Source organism: Protopterus annectens, chromosome 1.part2 (genome assembly GCF_019279795.1).
Source record: "Protopterus annectens isolate FY-2018-M chromosome 1.part2, PAN1.0, whole genome shotgun sequence".
Classification (NCBI taxonomy): Eukaryota; Metazoa; Chordata; order Ceratodontiformes; family Protopteridae; genus Protopterus; species Protopterus annectens.
In genome coordinates this window covers 702,508,077-702,531,717 of record NC_056727.1, presented here as the reverse complement: position 1 = coordinate 702,531,717, position 23,641 = coordinate 702,508,077, and the positions used below count along the sequence as shown (strand labels likewise).

The window sequence follows — 23,641 nt, the reverse complement described above, 5'->3', positions numbered from 1 at the left end:
ACACTCTTCTTCATCCTGCCTGTACTCTCTTCTTCAAATCTCTTCCACACTCGCCATTACTCTGAACTGTTTATCCCAAGTATTTAAACTTGTCCACCTTCACCAACTCTATTCCCTGCATCTTCATCATTCCTGTATCCTCCCTCTCATTCACACACATATATTCTGTCTTAGTCCTGCTGTCCTTCATTCCTCTCCTCTCTAGAGCATATTTCCACCTCTCTTCCACACTCGCCATTACTCTGAACTGTTTATCCCAAGTAATTAAACTTGTCCACCTTCACCAACTCTATTCCCTGCATCTTCATCATTCCTGTATCCTCCCTCTCATTCACACACATATATTCTGTCTTAGTCCTGCTGGCCTTCATTCCTCTCCTCTCTAGAGCATATCTCCACCTCTCTACTCAGACTCTTGTGGCATGTGCTTCCTGCTGCTGTTACATTTTGTAGTTTAGAGATTATGCTGTAAGGGGTCCCTTTCAGATGGTCGAACTTTTAAAAGCTCAACTTTCATATGGCCGAGACCATATGATCGAACTTTTAAAAGTTTGAATGGTCTGAATGGGGATCTCCATAGAGCGTGGACGGGAAGATTTCTCTTTACTGCAGTGTAGTTCGATCTCTGAGTTGGTATATTTAAGTAGTGGGGATCTCGGCCTTATGAAAGACCAGCATTTGGGTGGTCGATTATGTGAAGTAGATCCTCTGTAGGTCATGTGTTAGCACTGTTTCTGTAGTCTTCTGCAGTCTTTCAGTTTTGTAATTTGCATTTAACTAGGTAATGGCTGAAAGGAACAGGTTTGTTCTAGTCTGCTCATGTTGTTTTTTTTTTTTTTTAAAAAAAGGTGAACATTAAATGTATATCACAGAGCATATAAAAGCAAACATTACCAGCAGCCAGGGTGATAAAAAACTGGGTTTTCTGCAAAACAGAAATTGTACATGTGCTATTTATGTAAATATTGGCTCTTAAAATTGCAACCAGAACTTTACCGATGTGTTGATGCTGAATACATTTGGGCTACTTGGCTAGGCTTATAAAGGATCCAGTGGCCAGTAGCCTAGTATACTCCTATAAACCTATGAGGGAAGAACGTTCATGCAGTTGGAATCTTGAAATATATGTGTTGGAGAAGAAGAACTCTTCACAAATACAATTATTTGGAGGTGCAGAGGGGTGTATCCTTGCACTTTTTTGGCTGAAATAGTTGTTAAACAATATCTTCTGATCTAAATCAATTGGTTCCTATCAATACCGCATGATATTTTGTCTCACTAACAGTGTGGAAGCTCCTTAAAAGATAGCTACAGTCTTCAGGCACTCTGTGAAAGAGTTTACATTGTTTTGTTGGTTTTGTGCTGCATACCGTTATAGTGTACTTTTGCATATCATATCTGAATTTTCACTACCACTCACCAGTCATGATGATTGCCACTTTATCATTTACTAATGGGTTAATCTGGCTGTTTAGGTCTTTGATACATCTGCATTTAAAATTTAAAATGAATAGGTTTGTGGCTTGTCCTTTGTGGGACTCCACTGGTGACAGATTTTAGCACTAGAAAACTGTCATTCACAGTGACCCTTTGGTCTACCACTGCTAGCATATCAGAAGGTTACTGCTAGGTCATTTCTGGTAAGGCCTTAGTTTTGCCCCGCAGGTAAATGAGGAGGAAATGTGAACCATGTAGCTTGTATAGAAAAACTAAAAAATGTTTATTAATGCACATTAGAATTCCATTGTCAGTGGGAATTAACTTTTGTGTGACATGAGTTCATGTAGCATTTTAAAAAGATACCACCTAACAAGGCATAACTCTACTTTTATACACTTTTAGTTTTATTTTCCCAGTGGTTCCATTTTCAAAAGAACTTTTTAGTCATGCTTTTTGAAACTTGTTTATTTTAACAGTATCAGAGACAGATAAATGTCCACTTAAAAGATTAACACTTTTGTTTCCTGCATTAATGCAGGGATGATTAGCAGATGTCCAAATTAGCTAATTGTCTTCTTGAACTTTTCATATTTCCCAGACCTTCTTGCATTTGTTTTGACAATTGTGCAGTTGTGTGTGTGTGTTTGTTTGTGATGTATCTCAGAGCTCACATATTACAAGTCAGGATTCTTTCTACATTATTACAAATATGTAGTTGTGCATAATTTTAGTAGTGCAAGTATTATGTCCATGTAGATATCTGTAACATATTTAACAAATATTATTTTTCAACATTTTTAACTAGTGCAATGTTAAATAGCCTGGAATGATAAGTAAAAAAAATGTTAATGGCCTTATACAAAATACGTTGCTGTTCATTAAGTAAAGTAAAGTTAAACACAAACAAAAAATAGTGAAGCAGTTGCATTGGGGAACAGTGAAAATTGACGTTATTGTTGCCACCGATTAGTTCTTTCATCTTCTTTTACACAGGATTTCATTGGACTGATAGACTCTGCAACTGTTGCTGATTAAATAATTAAAAAAAATTACATGAAATAAAACCTTTAGTAGAACATATGCATTTAATTCGCAAAAAAGTAAACATACGTTTACATATAATACAGACTTTTCAAAACATTTAAATATTATGCCAAGAAAGAAGCAACAGGCATTTAACATAACTTTCTACTTATTCTCTTTTGTGTGGAATGCATTTTCTAAACTGCATCTTCTAATTTCTAGATCATCACAAAGCAGCACGTAAAATAACCTTTTAATGTTTACAGAATTGTTGGAGCATTTGTACAGTATATTAAAGTATTTGTGCTTGATTTTGTAGAAATACTTCTGTATTCTGTTGGTAGGCTTCCTCAGAGTGCTGCCAGTACAAAAGGTTTCACAAGATGAGCCACTAGCTGTATGTACAACATTTTTGACATGCAAGTGAAATGCCCAAGTGCCCTCAGTTGCTTATGTAATACTGCTTAAAAGGTACACCCAGCACAAGGCTAATGTTAACTTCATCAGAAAAGAACTCAAAGAAACAACCATAAAAACTAAGCTTCATTCAAAGTCAAAGTCATACTTGTCATAAAGATGGATCCCTGCAGTGCCTCTTATAAGCACATATGAAAATTAAAGGGAAAAAGCAAGAATGTAGAGTGCTAGAACATAATGGTGTTACTGTAACAGAGCAAGCGTATATATAGACACACAAGCATATACAGTGGATATAAAAAGTTTACACACCCCTTTTAAAATGCCAGGTTTTTGTGATATAAAAAAATGAGACCACAATAAATAATTTCAAAACCTTTAATGTGACCTATAACCTGTGCAATTTAATTGAAAAACAAATATTTTAGGGGAAAAAATATAAAAAATAAACTTACAATACTCTGGTTGCATAAGTGTGCACACCCTAAAACTAGTACTTTGTTGTGTGTGCACACCCTTAAACTAATACTTTATTGAAGGACCTTTTGAGTTAATTACATCATTCCGTCTTCTTGGGCAGGAGTCTGTCAGCATAGCACATCTTGACTTGGCAATATTTGCCCATTCTTCCTTGCGAAAGCGCTCAAAATCTGTCAGATTGTGAAGGCATCTCTTGTGCACAGCCCTCTTCATGTCACCCCACAGATGTTCTATTGGATTTATGCCTGGGCTCTGGCTGGGCCATTCCAAAACTTTGATCTCACCAGAAAAAAATTATTCTTTTGTTGATTTGGATGTATGCTTGGGGTCATTGTTGTGTTGAACAGCACTGTCTAAGGCCAAGAATACAGCTTCTATGGGACCTCACAATATCCCTGGCTGTGTTCTACATGAAATACTGAGTGAACTGGCACCTCACCTGTGTGCCCTGTTAATTCACAGCCTCACCTCAGGCTTTGTCCCTACTGAATGGCGTACTGCTACAGTCATCCCTCTCCACAAAGGAGGAGCGACTACAGACCCTGGGAACTATCGCCCCATTAGCCTGATGAGTCTAATATGCAAAGCTATGGAATGCATCATCGTGGACCTAATAAATGAGGATATAGGGAATCTCCAAACTTTGGATCCCACACAGTTTGGTTTTGTGAAGGTTAGATCATGCCTGCTCAACTTAGTCGACTTCTTTGAGTCAATCACCAGAGCTGTGGATGAAAGCAAGGTGGTTCATACAGCCTACCTTGATCTGGCCAAAGCCTTTGATACCATTCCCCACTCATGAATCATAGAAAAACTCACTAAGCTAGGTATCAACCCCTATATCACTAGGTGGGTTGCAAACTGGCTCACAGGTAGAACCCACATTGTGAAAGTAGATTATTCCAAGACGGACTACCTACCAGTCACGATTGGAGTCCCACAGGGTTCAGTCCTGGGTCCTCTCCTGTTTGGTATCTACTTCTCTGAAGTCCAGGCCAACCCAAAGGGACTCTGGCTGACAAAGTTCGCAGACGATTGCAAGTTGGGAGCTATTAACTCCCCAAGTGATGCTGACATCCTACAGAAAGGCCTCACTGAGACCAATGACTGGTGTCAGAACCATGGGCTTAAGCTCAATGCCAAAAAAATGTGTCGTCATCCCCTTTGGGAAAAATCTGGTTTCCATGAATTACCACATCAGTGGTAGTCCACTGAACATAGAAGGCATTGTAAGAAATTTGGGAACACAGGTTGACAGCAACCTCTCTTTTGACCACCACATTGCCACTGTGGTCATAAAGTCCTTGTATGTGGCACATCTCATTACTAAGGGTTTTGCATCCAGGAAGAATGAGGTCAGTGACTCCCTTTACTCTTCCCTCATTGGGCCAATCATAGAGTACAATGCCCCATTTGACATGTACCTCACTAAACACCTGCAACAACTGGAACTGGTGAGGCGGCAAAAGTACCTCACAAAGTGGATCCTAGGCCTTAAACATTTGTCCTATATGGACAGACTCAAAAAAACTCCCAACTATTCTCTGTATCATATCACCTACTTAGAGGCGATCTCTGCTTGACTTACAAAGCCATGTCTGACCCAGCTCTGTTAGAAATGCTGCATCTAAAGAAATCCCAATCCCTCCGCACTACATGCTCCAGAGACCTCAACCTCATTACCACAATCAATAGAACATGCTGGAGGGACAGGTTCATAACTCAGGAGACTGCCCATGCTATGGAATAGACTTCCCATACGTGTCAAGCAGAGCACCTCACTGGCCCTCTTAAAGAGAAATCTTGATGAGTGGATGGGAAAAAAAAATTCACCCCAGGGATCACTCCAGTGACTTTATTCCACAGAGGCACTGGGAACTAAGGTCGGGTGGCACGATGCCAGGGTAATCCCCTGGGCTAGGCTTGTAAAGGCTTGAGAGCCATTAGCCTAGTACACACCTATGAAAGGTGAAATTCCTCTTCATCTTCAACTTTCTAGCAGATGCATGAAGGTTTTGGGCCAAAAGTGACTGGTATTTGGAACTATTTATAATTCCCCCCACCTTGACTAAAGCTCCAGTTCCAGCTAAAGAAAAGCAACCCCAAAGCATGATACTGCCACCACCATGCTTCACCATGGGGATGGTGTTCTTTTGGTGATGCAAAGTGTTGTTTTTGCGCCTAACATACCTTTTGGAATTGTGGCCAGAAGTTCAACCTTGGTTTCATCAGACCATAACACATTTTCCCACATGCTTTTGGGAGACTTGATCTATAGTTTTGCAAATTTTAGCTGGGCCTGGATGTTTTTCTGTGTAAGGAAAGGCTTCTGTCTTGCAACCCTACCCCATAGTCCAGACATATGGAAAATACTGGAGATTATTGTCACATGTAGTACACAACCATTACTTGCCAGAAATTCCTGCAGTTCCTTCAGTTTTGCTGTAGATCTCTTGGCAGCCTCCCTGACTAGTTTTCATCTTGTCTTTTCATCAGTTTTGGAGGGATGTCCAGTTCTTTGCAATATCACTGTTGCCCTGTATTTTCTCCACTTTTTGATGACTGTCTTCACTGTGCTCCATGGTAGATACAATGCTGTGGAAATGTTTTTGTACCCTTCTCCTGGCTGATACCTTTCAACAGTGAGATCCCTTTGATGCTTTGTAAGCTCTCTGCAAACCATGGCTTTTGCTGTAGCAGGCAACTGAGTAAATGTCAGGAAAATCCTACTAGGACAGCTTAACTTTATTTGGGGTTAATCATTCTCTTTAATTGATGGCAGATGTGTACTCATGAAGACTGAATGCTGTAATTAAATCAAAAGGTGCTTCAACAAAGTATTAGTTTAAGGGTGTGCACACTTGTGCAACCAGCGTATTGTAAGTTGTTTATATTTTTTCCCCAAACAGATTTGTTTGTTTTTCAATTGAATTGTACAGGCTATAGGTCACATTAAATGTGGGAAAAGTTTTGAAATGATTTATTGTGGTCTCATTTTTGATATCACAAAAACCTGGCATTTTAACAGGAGTGTGTAAACTTTTTATATCCACTGTAGATTTGAAACAAATTTCTGGCGACTGTGGGGTGCCCCTTCTACTCTACCTCCCTGTGACAACAATAAACCAACCTGAAATTACATCCAAAATCGTCACCTCTGCTCTAAGTAAGGTCAGGTGCCAGGAAACCTTATTTGTGCAATCAGAAATAGCATAGTGTGCTTACTTGAGCAGTTTTCTTAATGTAACATTAAAAATTGTCTGTTTCTGTAATATCTGGAAGCAAGCTATTTTGTTCCCAATCCACAGGGAAAGCCCATCCATAGTTCCCAATAATTGCACATCACTCAGTTTTACAAGCATGTTGTGCAACTTGATGAAGTTAATTGTCATAGAACTTAATTCAAAAAGACACAGGAAGCCCCCTTTTCCATAACCTAAGCAAGTAATATTTTGTGGAAGGCGATCTTCTTCTATGTTTAACCTCATGAAATGTTTGTAAAGTTTGACTTGCTCTAGATGAAGGTTTATCTGTATGTGCAACTTGCCTCAGTTTAGCTAAAATATTCAACATTAACACTTATAGCAGTCATACATACACTCAAGGATCTGAAAGGGTGTTCATAGCAGGCAGGTTATGATGACTGCTCTCATCCATACCTTGTCACCTATGGAGTCTTTCTTTGCTGTATCCTGGTGCCACTCCTTTTTGGCATTTTTTTTTTTGCCAAATGCCAAAGTTCTCTGTAAAGCCTGCCTCAGCAAACATGCAGATGACAGTAAATTTAGGAGAGTTGTCGTCAACCCGCTGAACCAACTCCTCTCAAACATCACTTAACATTATACATGGCTGGTGCAGTAGCAATTACCTTGCCTTCGGTGCAAAAAAACAAATGCAACATATCTGCATTTGATAAAAGCACTTTTCTATATTTCTATACTTTTGATGGGCAACAACAAAAATAGCCATCTCATCTCCAACTCCTCTAAATGTAGTTTTAAAACATGGGATCTTGGAGATTTGGAGTTTGTTGTCGAAAAGGTTTGGCTTAAGTTTTATTTTTATGATTATTCTTCAGCCTTACTCAATCATTTTGAAAGTTCTCAGTTCATTAAACTGGATAATAAGAACATTTATTGGTTTATATGGATTACGTTGAATATTGTTTTGATATCTGATGTATGGGATATAAGTACTAAATCATATCTACATTTTAACTTTTGCTGTAGTGCACTACATGCCCCAGTTATCCAAAGACCGCAAAAAATTCAACTCCATAACATGACTTATCAGTACAAATCATCTGTCAATTCTGTTCAGTGGTTTAACAAGTATTGCTCTAGTCTGACAAAGAAACATTTAGCTGGTAATGTTCAAATACTAAGGACTATTTCTTACGAAATATTTACCCATCATTCTGATGCCTTTAAGGACTCGCCTAGTATAATTTCACCAAACAATCCATATCCTCTGTGGAATGGGTGTGAGACTGTCACATTACTACGATGAGCCTTCTCCTTTTAACAGCCTTCCCATATTTCAAATTATTCAGTATGTGGCCACTTTCCAGATCACCTGAAATGGAGAGGCTGGATAAATCAATTATAAGTCTTGGATACCGACACACACAATTCTTATTAGTCATTTGGTCTGCATTTACTCTGCAATCTCAGATATATGGACCAAGGGCAGTGATGCAGCTAAGCAATACTTTTCCAGATGCTAACTATTTTTTGGTTTCCTGGTCCATTACCTCCAACTTTCAGTTTCATGTGCAGAAAATGTATGACTTTGGTTGGTGGGGGCAGCTTTCTTGTGATTAGCAATCAAAGATGACAAGGCTGTTTCTAAGGGCTGTATTTCATGCCTTCACATATATTTTAATATAGATAAAAATGTCAAATAGCATATCAAAAACAGTTGTGTACTATACTCAAACTTGGATATCTTAATCGTATTTAATATTGATGAGGAAATATAAGCCGGATGAACTTTTATTTTTTCCTAGTTCTTCATCCACAGTTTGTCTTTTTATGGCTTACATTCAGTTCTTGATTAAATCTGAATTCAGTATTTTTAATTCTGTAGTCTGACTATGAAATACATATACAATTTGTATAGTATTATTCATATAAATTTGTTAGCTGTTATTGTCTTGTTTGATTAGACATTGAGGAGGTTGAGCAAAAACATGATGAGATACATAATTGGAGAAACAGTAATACTGACAAGGCTGAAAATGTTAGCCAAAAATGCTCTCTTAATTGGATATCTGCCTTCAAAGAGACAAGAGAAGGAATAATACCCAAAGAATGGCTGGTGGAGAGGGGAGATGAAGAATTTTGCCGGAATTATCTTCCAAAAGATTTACCAATTTGATCAGCAGCATCTGTCTCCTGGTTGTAATTTATAAAACAATGGACATTTCATTTGACAGTTATTAAACCTGCATTCTTGCAGAGTATGGAACTTTCTCATGCAGTTTACACCTGTCCCCACTGCAGTAGACAAGATTTGTACATGTCTTTGAAAATTTACAAAGTGTGCTAATGGTTTAATGGACACATCAGTGTATAGGTAAAACAAATTGAAAGATGTCATTTTAATATCTAATGGGAGAATCTCTCAGGTGGAACCTGCAGTGTTCTACTTACTAAATGACACCAGTAGTGTCAGTAAAGTGTTTATCAACCCTGAAGATGACTTCTTAAGGAGAGTCTCACAAAGCTTTGCCACTTCAAGTGTTCCACCACTTGGGAGCCACCTTTAGGTGGATCATGGAGAGATAATCACTTTTGTACAATGTATGTTTGGACCTTTATCACCATCGTAGAGCTGTGTTGGTAAAACATCTTCATCCTGTTCTGGAAGGACTGTTCAGCAGGATGCCCCACTTTGTGCAACTGAGATGGATTTATTTAGAGTAAACGTTGGTCAGATTTGTTAGGTTGCCAGGTGAAGTAGGGCTGGTGTCAGCTGTGATGCCTCCTGACTGTCTTTGTTGATAGCACACTTGGATACTTACTTGGTGCTGGTAGTCAAGGAGGATGTCTAATTGTCTTGGTAGAGGAGCAAGGAAATAAATATCCCTGTGTTGGTAGTTGTAAAGATTAGAAGGTTGGTGCATAGTACTCTTGCAGGAGAAACTCTTACATGGCATTTACAATGCACTCTTTCAAACTCCTCTCAGAGTTTATAACTGGTAACCCATGTCAAAGCATTCTTCCAAAAGTGTGTGTAACAGATAACTATCTCAACCAAGCTGTAGTTTAATGTACCAAGACTTTTGTGTTGGGAGGTTTAATCTGGAAATGAGGATAGAAGAACTCGTCCAAATGCAAGAGTCATCATATCCTGTGGTCATTTGCCATAAAAGCTGTTAAACCGATACACTAAAAAAAATTCAGCCTTTTGTTTCTTAAAACTGTCAATTTAATGGCATGGCACAGTCAGTGACTGTGCAAAATGATAACTAGTGGACTTGCATAGATAGGGAGACTGTAAGTTTTTTCAGTGTTTTTCACAAATGGCTGTATTCAGGTTTCCAAGTGCTGCTGCGGCTGTGCTTTTACTGTCTGTTACCCTCATTGTATAACCTGTGATACGTTTGCATGTTTTGTTGTGACATTACCTGTGTGAGTTAGAGGGTTTGTTGTAAAGAGATTTTTTTATGAAAAATTTTGCTTACTGATACTATATCGTCACAGGATAAATGGTAGATGCATTTTTTTTCAGATCACAGTACCTCTACAAATTGTCTCATCATTGCCGTACCCTTTTTCCATGTCAAAATTCAAATGCATTATTATCTTTCTTTACAACGTTCTGAAACATAGACTCTATGACTTTTCAGACATCTTGAATATTATGCTTGGAGTTAGGAGTTGAGTGAAGTTTTAGATCCATAGTGCCCACTTCTTAAACAGATTACACAAAAGAGAGATGCTTTTTGGAGGCTGCAGTTGTACTGTTGCTCAAATTAAAAAGAAACCACTTGTTTTGAATTGCTTTTGATACCATTTAAGATGTGGTATTTGCTGCATCTTAAATGGAGACCGAGACTACATATGGTCAGTTTCATCAGCAATTTATCATATGGTCAGAGTAGGTTACCAGACCTTGTGCACACACGAGAAGTCTGATAGAGGGTAAAGGCATCAAATTTCTTAGAGCTATATATTATCTGTTACTCGCTGACCTTACCTACTGCTAACCACGAGGTTCTGTTCTATCTGCTAATACAGAGGTTCTGACTGATTTGTTTCCCCCATTGGGATGGTCCTTGGCTATCTCAGCCATGTTCCATTTAAGGTTTCATTCTCAACAGCATAAAAAAATTCTTTTCAGAATTATCTTGTATTTTTAAAGCAAATTTGCTTCATTCACATATGCATGGTTGTAAATCCTTATCTGTGTCCTCGGTTATTTATTTATTTATTTATTTTGTGTCTGAGGAAATCTTTGTTGTATTACCAGTTCGTAATCGCTCTTTTTTCTTGCAAGTTTTCTAGTTTTCAGACACAGTCCTATTCCTTTCCTAGTAAACTTTAAACAGATGTATCCATCCAGCTTTTAAAAGTGCCTGCATAAATGTAGGATCCTTTCCTAAGAACATTTTGCATCCTGCTTTAGCATATTAAATACTTTCTTCCATGTTGGTGCTACAGCTCCAGTTTGTTGAGCTTTCCTATGGTCTGTGATTAGGAACTATCAAACAAAATCTTTACAATGCGTACTAAAAGCACTCTGAACATTTTGGTATAATCTTTGCAGTAATCCTTTTGAGAGGTCCATAGTTAGTCCTTTATTCACACATTTCATTAATTATTTTGTCTGTGATATACATAAGTAGTATGTAACGGTCCTGTTTGTATAACCTATTTAAAAATGCCATATAGTTGGTGTCTAAATAAAATATAATTGTACATTTTAATAAGACTAAAACAATGATCTCTGTCACTTTGGCAGAGATAATGCACCTCTTTGTCATCGTTGTACAGGACTTGACAAATAACTTTTTTGCCTTTGATTTTTTCCTTCTGTCTTACCAGGAACTTGAAGTGTAAGCTATGAGCATCATATAAGCCTCCAAGATTTTTCCCTTGTACTTTGCAAGTTACTGTTGTAAAGGGTATTTTTACATCTTCCAGAAAATAGATGTCTTCTGTGGTGATGGTGTCTGTCTGCACCCTTTATTTGTTGTTCTGAAAAGCTGCCATAGTAAGAAACCTGTCTTAATAGTAAGATTGGCAGGCCAAAGAAGCACCATTAATTCGGTATGAAAAGAGGGGGAATTGTTCCCTAAACTGGTAGAGAATATTTATGGCGTGGTATTTAAATTCTTTTTTTTTTGTTTTCCAGCTCTTGACTTGCCAACAAACTACACACATAAAATGTCCACTGTAACTTGTGCTGTCAAAGCAAAGATGAAATTTCCTGCAGATTACATGGTCAGCCCCATGGCTTTCAAATGGCAAAAGGGAAGAATGTGACTAGTGTAAGAAAACAGTTTAAGGTTATAGTTTTGTATGCCTTGTAGTGTGTGTGTGTGTGTGTGTGTGTGTGTGTGTGTGTGCATATACTTCTGAAATATGCATGTTTCTTTTGCAAAAGCTTCCAGTTTTATATCTCAGGATTTTATAGTAGCTAAAAGCATGTTTTACTGTAAATATCTGCTACCGTTCAGTCATGACTGAAAGGAGTTTAGTAGGACCAGCTCACATGCACACACGAAAGAAACGGCTCCTTTTTCTCCTCCTTTTTTCTGATTTGTAGGCTTTTCTTTGACACTACCACACTTTGATAGTCTGCTTTTCTGAACTTGGGTCATAAATTTTAATATATTCTATTCTGTAGTTAAGTAGCTGTCAAGAGATATAGCTGTCCACTTCCATTTCATTGTCTAAGATTTTTTTCCACCCTTTGTATGAACATTATGTCTAATACAACTTCATTTTGGATAGATTGTCAGATTCCTTTCACCTTTTCATAATAAACTTAAAAGCAATTGTCTAATACTGTTTCTTTTTTGGTAGCTTGCTGTATTGATTGCCTGCATTTTGTCTTTTGTAAGCCATCGGAGATAATCCTGCTGTTTGATTTGACTTCAGCAGTTTGCTTCAGTTGATACTTGCCATATTATTTATTTGCTGGTATAGTATGATCTCCATTAGGAATTCTCCCATTCTTTGACATCCTAAGGTTGCTTTCTGTTGTGCCATCTTTACCCTCTTCCTGAACAGAAAAATAGTATACAGCCCATGTAAAGACTAGTTTCCATTCTTCAGTGTGACCCAATGCCTTTTGTCTACCACTTTCTATTTTTTTGTTTTGTTTTTAATCCTTGCTGTTATGTAGGATGTCATTCCCAGCCATTGTCGTAAGTTTTTTGAGTTCCGAAATACCAAGTATTGAATTTACTTAAGTGTTTTACTTAGAATACTCTAGTTCATGTAATTTGTATTTTACCCAAGTTGTGGTTGCTGGTACTCATTAGCTTTCATTATTTTCTGTCTTGGCCCTTTTGACTTCACCCCTTTATGTTGCTTTTTTCCTCCTTGTCTTGTTTTTGCCATTAGAATTCACATTCTGTTTGTGCAAGGTTAAGCCAAGATTTCCCTGCTGCTTTTCTGTGACATTCTCATCTGGTATCAGTGCCTGTTGATGAAAGATTTAAATTTGTCACTTAGGTTCCTTCTGTCTCTATGTACACAGATGCAGGCTCTCAACATCATCATCATCATCATTCTCTTTCGGCTTTTCCCGCTAGGGGTCGCCACAGCGGATCATCTCTTTTCATTTCTTCCTATCCTCTGCATCTTGCTCTGTCACACCAACCGCCTGCATGTCCTCTCTCACCACGTCCATAAACCTTATCTTAGGCCTTCCTCTATTCCTCTTACCTGGCAGCTCCATCCTTAGCATCTTTTTCCCAATATACCCATCATCCCTCCTCAGCACATTTCCAAACCAACGCAATCTCGTCTCTCTTGCGTTGTCTCCAAACTGTCCAACATGAGCTGACCCTCTAATATACTGATTCCTAATCCTATCCATCCTAGTCACACCGATTGCAAATCTTAACATCTTTAACTCTGCCACATCCAGCTCTGACTCCTGCCTTTTTGTCAATGCCACTGTCTCCAACCCATATAACATAGCTGGTCTCACTACACTCTTGTAGACCTTCCCTTTCACTCTTACTGATACCCGTCTGTCACAAATCACTCCTGACACTCTTCTCCACCCATTCCACCCTGCCTGTACTCTCTTCTTCACCTCTCTTCCACATTCACCATTACTCTGAACTGTTGATCCCAAGTACTTAAACTCGTCCACCTTTACCAACTCTACTCCCTGCATCCTCACCATTCCTCTACCCTCCCTCTCATTTACACACATATATTCTGTCTTAGCCCTGCTGACCCTCATTCCTCTGCTCTCTAGAGCATATCTCCACCTCTCCAGAGTCTCCTCAACCTGATTCCTACTCTCACTACAGATCACAATGTCATCTGCAAACATCATAGTCCACGGGCCTCCTGTCTGATTTCATCTGTCAACCTGTCCATCACCACTGCAAATAAGAAAGGACTCAGAGCTGATCCTTGATGTAATCCCACCTCCACCTTAAACGGATCTGTCACTCCCACTGCAGTCCTCACCACTGTCACACTACCCTCGTACATATCCTGTACCACTCTTACATACTTCTCTGCCACTCCCGACTTCCTCATACAATACCACAACTCTTCTCTAGGCACCCTGTCATATGCTTTCTCCAAGTCTACAAAGACACAATGCAACTCCTTCTGACCTGAGATGCAGGCTCTCAACGGTAGTGCTGATTTGCTTCTTCTAGTGGGTCCAAGATCTATGAAAAGCCAAAACTAAGCTCTGCATCTGTTCAACCATTTGCTTAACTTCATTTATGTTATTGAGAGGTAGTTCTTGTGAGAATGTTAACATATGAGCTACATATGTAATGCCCTCCTGCTGTTCCTCAGTCTCCTGCATTGCTCTGCATTTATTGTGACCAGCGGCAACCAAATCTGTAGCCTAAGCAGCTGCATTTGCAGTCATGAGCATTCCTGTTGTTTTCCTCTAGATTTTGACACCAGACTTTCCTTTCTCATTCCTCTGCTAGATATACTTTCCAAAAACTGATATCTCCCATCAGAAATTCTGTACTTCTGTTATGATGATCTGTGCTGACCTCCTGTGATCTCCATTTTGCAGGATCCTAATACATAGTTTTGTAACCTGGTAGTTCCATGAAGGTAGCATGTTGCATGGGACAGCTTCAGACTTTTGTGATAGGGTCCTGGAATGCAGCTCTTCTGCTAATGAATCTACAGCAGTTTATCTGCACCTCTCGGTAGTCTTTGTAACCCCTGTGTGGCATTGGTGTCCATACAATTACTAGCTAGTGCAGTGAGAGTGTGTAGTCTCCTTTCTTACTGCAGAGCTGATGCCCGCAGGTGAGCAGCACTGCGTTCTCTGAAAAAAGTGGAAAAGTGTTGCATTATTGAATTTGCACTGCATCACTCTTGTTATTTCTAAAGTGAGCCCCTTGATCACTTTATTTCATGTCCCAGGATGAGCATTGGGCACAAGTCAGAGAAACAGTCCATTCCCTTGCAGGAAATGTAGAAACCTTCACTTGAAGGCATGCACATCTCTAGGAAATGTAGAGATTCTGTTTGTGTATGTGTCTCCCACTGACAGTTGTCACATAATATACATGCACCTGTATACACAATGTGTGTACATGCATACATACACATAACTTTTGTCTATATCTCTGTATTTGTTTTTACATATATCTATACATGTGTTTGTGTGTGTGTCTCTCTCTCTCTCTCTGTTATGTGTATGCATGTATAGTTTATCCAAACCAAAGGGTGTAAAGGTTTAACAGACAAACCATTCAGTAAAAGCTGCAAGAGAAAAAAAAAACAGCCAAGCTAGAGTTTTCATTATGTAACACTTTAAACCTCTTCTAAGTAATGCCCATGGGATAAGCAAATAAAGACTTAAAAGTAAAATGTCATGGGCATTCAGAAGCTGTGCAACCAAAACACTGTATGTCCTTAAGGGGTCAGTTGCAAATATCCCATGGTCTTCATTACAGGATATTTAAGGTACTACATAGTGAAAACTCTAGCTTGGCTGGGTTTTTTCGCAGTGTTTACTGAATGGTTTGTCTGTGTGTCATTTTTTCCTGAGACACATCTTTTGCTCTTTACCACACATCCACAGTTATCAGATTCCACCATATCACACACAATTCATTTTAGAAGTAGGTGAGAGAAATTCCTCAGAAATTGCTCCAGCCTTCTAGAATACCACACCTTCAGACATTTAGAATGCTAATGTATTTTCCAGTTCAGAAAGCTACTTAGACACCACCTTTTACTAATATGCACAAATGCAACTGTTAGAAGGACAGTGGTTGACTCACTATTCCTAGACATTTCTTGAGTACCACTAAATGTAATGTTAACTTCTACCTCATGTTTTTCTTCCAAATAGCTGCTGACCTGTAAGATATGCTTAGGTGTTCGATAATGTCATCACTGTTATAATCTTCTTTGTATTTGCAGATCTCTTAATTTTTTATAAGTGAAGTGTTAGTGAATAGTACATTTTTGTAAAAATAACCGGATTATTTTGCTGCGGTAGCGTTATCGCCTCACAGTAAGACGTTGTCCTGTTCGATTCTCAGCTAAAGCGTCTTCTGTGTGGAGACATGCATGAATGGGTATACCTTTGTTGAAGGTTGCGCGTCAGGCCTGGCAAGTCGGTACGTAAAAATATACTGCCAATCATTAGCGGACCAGAGTTCCACTGTGGTGACCCCTAACCGGGAAAAGCCGAAAGATACAACATCAGATGTAGACAATATTTGTTTGTGTCTTTGTATTTTTTGGATATATTTCTCATTGAGATTATTATTATAGCACATTATTTTTAGGTTTATTATCACAGTCTTTAAACTCATAATCCTGAAAAACATAATCCTGAGACCAAAATATTGAAGTACCAAAATGCCAAAGACCACAGTATCAAACTCCTGGACTTGTCCACCTGCAGGAGCCTTGCAGGGCTCATGTGGTCATTCATTTCTAGAGTTACAGTGCTAAGGGTTGTGAAGAAATTAGACACTGTCATTTGTGCTAGCATGTTTGGCTGAGTTTTTGTACATAATTTCAGATTAACCTGTGTATTATATGCCAGCATGACTAGATATGATATTATAAATGAGTTCTTACATGTTGAGTTATAATCTGTTTGTACAGAATGTTTGTTTTAAAGACTTGAACAGTGTTCCTCTACATTTTCTTACTGCACATATTTGTGAAGAAGATTCTAAATACAGACTGTGTCCGAAATCAGTTAATCTGAAGATGATGTCATCAGAATGTTGACGGTTGCTATGTGCTAATGTCAGAGGCTGAAAGACCGGAAGGAACTTTAGTAAACAGCGTTTGGCTGATTTTCAAAATATGAAATGAAAATTAGAACTGGAACTGTTGTGACCGTTAATGTAGTCTATAAAAGAGCCTGCTGAAGACAGTTGACAAAGAGCCTGCTGAAGACAGTTGACGTTAGTTCAGTTGTTGGTTAACAGACAGTTATAGTTGCAGTTGTCAGTTGCCAGTTGTATTGTGCAGTGGAGACCCAAAAGGACTTGTCAAGAAATGTAAGCATGCCTTTGCTCTGTTGTAATAATAATTTAGTTATAATTTTACTATCTAACTAAATAATAATATCCTTGATCTAAACTGATCAGTTAAGAGTTTTTCTAAATGTTGGATTTCTGTCATTCAGTATTGATTTCATTTTCCTGGTGATTGAGTTCTGTTTGTTTATTGGAAATTACTGTTTTATATTTTAATCTTTTTGCTTGTTATGAAATATTTTTATTAACTTACATTGTGGCTGGTCAGTCAGTGTTTTCTTGCGTGATTTGAGAGTACTTATACTTGCTTTGATAACTTCCCAGGCCACTCTGAAAGCCTGTCTGCGTTAGGTCATTTATTATCATTTGTTTTATTATCTAATTTCCATAACTGGGCACCCCTCTGAAAGGGCATGTAGACACTATAATTGGTTGCAGTGTGTTACCATATTATTTTGGGGAAGGGACACAACTGGAAATATGTGTCGGGCTTTTCCAGAAGTGTTTGAATGTGTGAGAATTAATTTAAGTGTGAGTGCATCAGAGGTCTTAAACTGGAACACATTGCTCTGAAGTGTGTAATAAGGAGTTACAGCAGGGGTGGACAGAAGTATATAGTCCAGTCCCAGGTTACAGAGCGTGTTCTTGTTGTGCTTTTAGGGGACAGTTATGAAGTATTGTTCCTGTTTAAGTGATGTTCTCCTATTGGAGTCAGTAGTGAGGCTGGAACCTCCTTGGCAACTGACCCAGGATAGTGGGGGATGTCACATTATTGTTGGCAGTCTGGTGGAGTATTGACCAGACTTCACTAGGGGGTTTTGTGTTTGAGATTTCAGACATTGTGATCTTCAGCATTTTGGTCTTTCAATATTAAGATCTTAGGATTATGGTTTTCAAGATTGGGGGCTTCAGGATTGGGATAGTGAACTGTTTTTTAAACTATTGTGTAATTGTCCGTATCTTTTTTGCCTGTTGGTTAGAGTCATGAGAGAAAACAATGCTTGATCAGTTCATTCAGTTAACAAAAATAAATATAATAAAGCCGTGCCACTGCAGATAGATGTTTTTGAATTTTCTGGACCTCTTTGTACAGTATAGACCTACCTCAACAAGCCATGGTATTTCTCCACGCTGAACACCTCTGGCAGCCACCTGCATAAAACATCAATAATACCTTATTTTATTGAGTTTTTAGGATGGCCAGGCAGCTACTCATTGTAGTTGATGTTGCAATACTGAGTCTTGGTACTTCCTTCTGTGCAGAAGCCTGCAGCCAGCCATTTGCCTTATTATTTTTTATTTTTCTCACTGTAATTTTGGCATTTTTTTATTTGGCTATTTATTTCTGCCAGCATTTTGTCTGCTTTCTTATTCAATTCTTTGTTTAACTTTGAGTTGTACATTTGTAGTTTGTGGAAGAATGACATTTCACCTGATGAACCAAATTTCTGCTACTGTTTTTTAATGTGAGTCATTTAAAATTACTGAGGCTCCACCAGCTGAATGGTACTCTGGAAAACCTTGTTAGTAGTAATTTGCTTAAATTGCCAGTTTTAATTGCTGTAGAAAGCACAATGAAAAGCACATACACATAGAATGAGGTTTAACAATATTTGTAGTTGTTAATATAAAGGGTTGTAACTAATTATATATCTCGTAGATATTTATTTAATTTGCTTTCATTTTTATTTTTTATGTATTTTTTTGTCATTTCTGATGTGAAGTACACTACAATTGCATTTATTGCTAGAATGTTGTTTTAAAGCTGTATATCCAGGTGTTGCAAATACATTATGTAGCATCTTTTTGGAAATGGCTTTAAGACACTAGTGAATATGTGCAGTAACTGTTTCTGTTGCATAAGATATATGGACAATTTTATTATTGTCTCTTTGTTCTAGTAACTTGAGATTGTATTTCACACATGCCTTTTTTGTAATGTATGCTTTCTTTCTAGACAGGATGTCAGGCCTGGAATACCCCTGCCTAGGCACATTAGGGTGGCTTTTCATAAGGACAAAAAGAAAAAGGAGCTCCTGGAAAAAAACAAGCAGAAGAGTGTAAAAGAAGAAGAGAAGGATCGGCGAAATCAGATGTTAGGCACTTCCCTAGGAAGTGAAAACAAAGGCTTTGCATTGCTACAGAAAATGGGATACCAAACTGGGCAGTCATTGGGCAAAAGTGGTAGGTTCCATCGGAGAATGTCCTATATGTACGTGTCAGCAAGCCTTCATTTTGCAGTCTTGTATATCCAGAATATGGAGATGTCAGTACAGCATTTACTTTTCAGTTTCACCCAGAATTCTTCATGAGTTTGTATTATGCTAATACTGACTCAACATTTTGTTGACTGAATAGCTTTTAAGTTTTGGATAGTAACTAACAACTCTGTGTCTTTTATAACTTTAAGTATATTATCTGAGGGAAAGCCTTTTCCATAATGCATTTATAGCTAAGCTTATTTTATTGCCAGAAGTACACCGAAAGAGAGTTATTTTTGAACATAGAGTGATGCAGATGGTAGAACATTTTTAGCCCACCAGAGTACTACACTTAATGTGTTTGTGTGGTCATTGGCAAAGCTCATACTGAAACATCTTTTCTGAAGAGAGATGTTTTCTTTATAACTTTATTTAGCACACATGTACTGACTGCACTGCAAGGTTCACCATTCGATCACTTTTGTAGTAGCCCAAGCTATATGGATTATATCCTGCTAATGACATAATATTCGGCCAGCTTCCAAAGCTTAAGGGTACTTTCCACAATCCCAAAAGCCCAAGACATAAAAAGTTTGAGCAGTGCTGAAGAAAGAGTGGTATGAACTTCAAGCCATTCAGAGACTTGTTTTTGTTTCCTCAAAGAGAACTTATCTGTACTGCAATAGAAAATCATTGCCTCATCATTGATATTCAGAGAAGCTGTTCAGTGGCATAAAAGCTCTGAAGGGCTTGGTACCTGAACCACTCTTTTTCTTAAGCTCTGCTCAGTCTGATTGATGGTTTGGGCTTGTAGAAGGTGTCTTTAAGCTTTGTAAGCTGGCCAGATGTTATATCCTCAGCGGTATGCTATATGCTTTGTGTAGTTCAGATTATTGTGTTTTCTTTATTTTGTAAGAAATTGATATATATATATATAATTTTTTTTTTTCAGTCCTGTCTTTTTGTTTTGTTTTCTGAACATAGCTAAGAAACAATTTGTTTCTTTTAAAAGCTGGTATCCTTTATCCTTTTACATAAATGTTCGCAGGTCTTTGTTTTTAGTGCCAAGTTAGGGACTGTGTGAATAACCTTGGCGTAAACGATTGTGAGTTTCTGTGTGACCACTGAGTTTACGTTATCCGATGTGTCTGTCTCGAGTGAAGGGTATGTCTACTATTTGGCATAGTAAACCAGCAACTTCAGCTTCTTCAGAGCCTGAGCTTCTTTTCTTCTCCCATGATGCACCTTATCTCCCCTGTAGCTCTCAAGATCTCATTTGCCACTTCTGTGACTTAGATGCAATTCTCTGGAGATCAAGTAATTATTTTTTCGTTTCCTTTTTAAGGGTTTTCAATCCTTTTTCCTTGTTTATGTTTCTCTCTCTCTCTCTCTCTCTCTCTCTCTCTCTCTCTCTCTCTCTCTCTCTCTCTGTCTCACATCACTTAAAAATATTTAGATACAACTTTCCTTCTTTCTATTTCAACAGGGCGTATTAGCCTAGTCTGCCTCTTTGTCTCTTTCTCCCCTTTCTGGATAGTTGCTTTATTATTGTTCAAGTCATTATTAAATGGTTCAGAAATCATTTATTTGCTGTATTTTTTTGGCAGTTGCCTTGTTGGACTTTGTTGTTTTGGTAGTACTGCCTGCTTTTTTATACTTGTGTATGTGACTGATTTTCTTTTGCATTTGTTTACTGAAGATGGACAAGGCGTCATAATTTAAAAAGTGTTTTCACTGTGGCCACAAATTTTCATCTTGGTATAATCGTGAGTTACATGTGGTGTGCCTGAGGCCAGAATATGTCAGTCTTCTGTGAGATATGCAAGGCCTTTGGGTACTTATCCTTGCAAGAAAAAAAGTCGATTCTGAAAGGCTTGCTGGCCTTCACTCAAGAAAAAGGGGACCCGAGACTCTGATAAGAAACTAGGACAGGGCTAAAAGAAAAATAAGATTACATTATGCCTGTACAGGTCTTTCCTCTCCTCCAGAAACATCAGTACCATCGATGCAAGAGGCTCCAGTTCCGTTAACCGGGCAGCCAAGTTCCTTATCAGTGCCAGGATCATCTCGCACCAAAACTATCATCATTCCTGATTTGTTCTTCAAAGAAGTCTAGTAGCAGTAAGTCCTCTGAGCTTGAGCTCTCCAAGTTCCTGAATACACCTGCCCCCTTCTCCTCTTTTAGATCTTCAAGATCTGTTAAGAGTGTGTCTGACACTGACATGGATTGGGATCAGATGATGATAACTTTTGTGAATGCACAGATTGATGTGGGTATCGTGCCATCCTCCTCTGCCAGAATGGATTGGCCTTAGGACCACCATCCATGGTGTTCCTTTCCAATCACAAATTTTGTGCCAGAGGTTTCAGAGCCAACTACATTTCTTGCAAGTCCTATATTGGCACCACTTGGGTTTCATTCATTGATAGCAATTTTATAGCATCTAACATACTCTACGCAAATTTCTATGGCACTGATTCTTTCAGTATCATTCTAAGTGTTGGGAGTCCCTGGCATTCAAGGAGCTGGCTCCAGCCATGATCTCTGATCCGTTCAGACTTTTGGTTTCAGAGATATGTGGCCATCCATCTTAGTCTACATTAGCTGGATTGGAGTTGATACTAGAGCTGGCATCTTCAGGACTGAGGGATTCAGTGTTAGCTTTTGAGTTTTTTAGGATGAATATCCACTTGTCTATACAGGCAGCGGATGTGTTGGCTATTTTGGCACCTGTCCTGGGTCCGTCATTTTCCAACCCCAAGGTCAGAACCGTCTGAATGCCTTGAACCCTCAATCCCAGCAGGGAACCAAGGATGCCTCAGCAACTTTAGACCATTTCCCACCTGAGCCTACCAGGAAATGCACATGTAAGAATAGACCTATAGATTTCACCATAGAATCTCTCACCCCAGACACCTGACCTCATTGAAGAGGAAGGGTCTCCACAATGCCCTCCTGAGGATTCATGTTTTGGTGAAATCTAGGAGTTGATGAGGCAGAGGGGTTTTAGAGCCCCTTCCCTGGATGAGAAGGTGCTTTTTGAGGTATTCAGGTTGGCTTCCGTCTCCTTTTTGGGTGGTCCTTCTTAGAGACTCAAAGAAGGACATAGTGGTAGGGAAGGCATGGTGAGAGCCAGATGTAATGGAGTGCATACCAAGGAAACCAGCTACGATTTTGAGACCTTCTGAAGACAGACCACACTGGAGCAAAGACTCCCTGGTGGACTTTGTTATTGTGATGGCCATCTCCAAATGAGAACTCTCCAAGAAGAGCTCAGTGATTCACCCCTCTGACGAGAAGTCTAGGACAATGGATTGCATGGGAAAGCAAGTTTTTACCTCCATAACATTCTCCATTAAAGTGCTGAACTAGCCCAAGCATATAATGAGATTCCAGTGCTACCTAGTGGAGCATGTACTTAGACCCTTTGTGGAGACTTGACATTCCAGAATCTCAAAAGCAGAGTGAGTCACAGGTGGCCACCATGGTTATCATTTCAAGTTTTCTGCATAAGGCTCATTTGTAAGGCAGCAGATGGAGCAGTCTGTGCAGCAAATGCAAGTGTAGCCATTCCAGGTTGCAGTTACGCAATTTTGCAGACAGCTTGAAGGTGTCATTCATTAATGTCACTTTTAATTGGTCTTTCCTCTTCAGACTTGAAGTAAAAGAAAAGATTCAGCTTGAATAAGAAAAGACAGTATCTGCCTTGGAACTGCACTTCAAGGCCCCTTAAAGGATTTTCCAGGAATCGGGAGGAGTCTAAAGCCCTTTGGCTTAAACATAATCTTGGCAATTTCCTTTCAACTCCTCTTTTGACAAAGGTAAGCGTGGAAAAAGGGTCACCTTTAATGCACACAGCTCCAAAGGCATCAGAGGTTCACAAAACCTAGGCTTCAGAGGATCCTCATTTGCAAGTCACCCTCCACATCCATGAAGAGTTGACTGTCTTCTCCCATCTACAGGCAGTTGAGGGACGATAGCCTCTTCACTGGACTTGTGGATGGCCGTCAAATGAGACATGGGTGAGGAACATAATATCCAAAGGCTATGTAATTCCTTTCTCCAACATGTCAGTGTTGTCATCTCACTCCTCATTGTTGTACCACCCCACAGAGAAGAGCAGCTACAAAGAAGGCTATACAACTCCTCTAAAATCGAGACTTCCAAGATGTCCCACCACACTATAGAGTGTGTAGAGTCTATTTGAGATTGGTTTTAGTCCCCAGAAATGTAAAGGACCACATGCTAATTATAGTTTTAAGTGCCTCAACCATTATGTTAAAGACAGTTTCGCGTGGTCAGAGTCTTTCTGAATGCTTCATACCCTTTCTTCCAGTAGGGAACTTGAACGATACTTTGTTGCTTGCAGGAGGAGGACTGGATGTGCTCTACAGG

General features: G+C 38.9%; 1 protein-coding gene across 1 annotated transcript in view; it reads left to right on the top strand.

Annotated features, from left to right (window-relative positions):
- The window catches only part of LOC122792406 (G patch domain-containing protein 11-like), a 339,605-nt gene that overhangs the window by 1,792 nt on the left and 314,172 nt on the right, over positions 1-23,641 (top strand). The window contains exon 2 of the mRNA XM_044060194.1: positions 19,002-19,228. Coding sequence (XP_043916129.1) covers positions 19,002-19,228 — 227 coding nt within the window. The remainder of the gene's footprint in view (positions 1-19,001; positions 19,229-23,641) is intronic.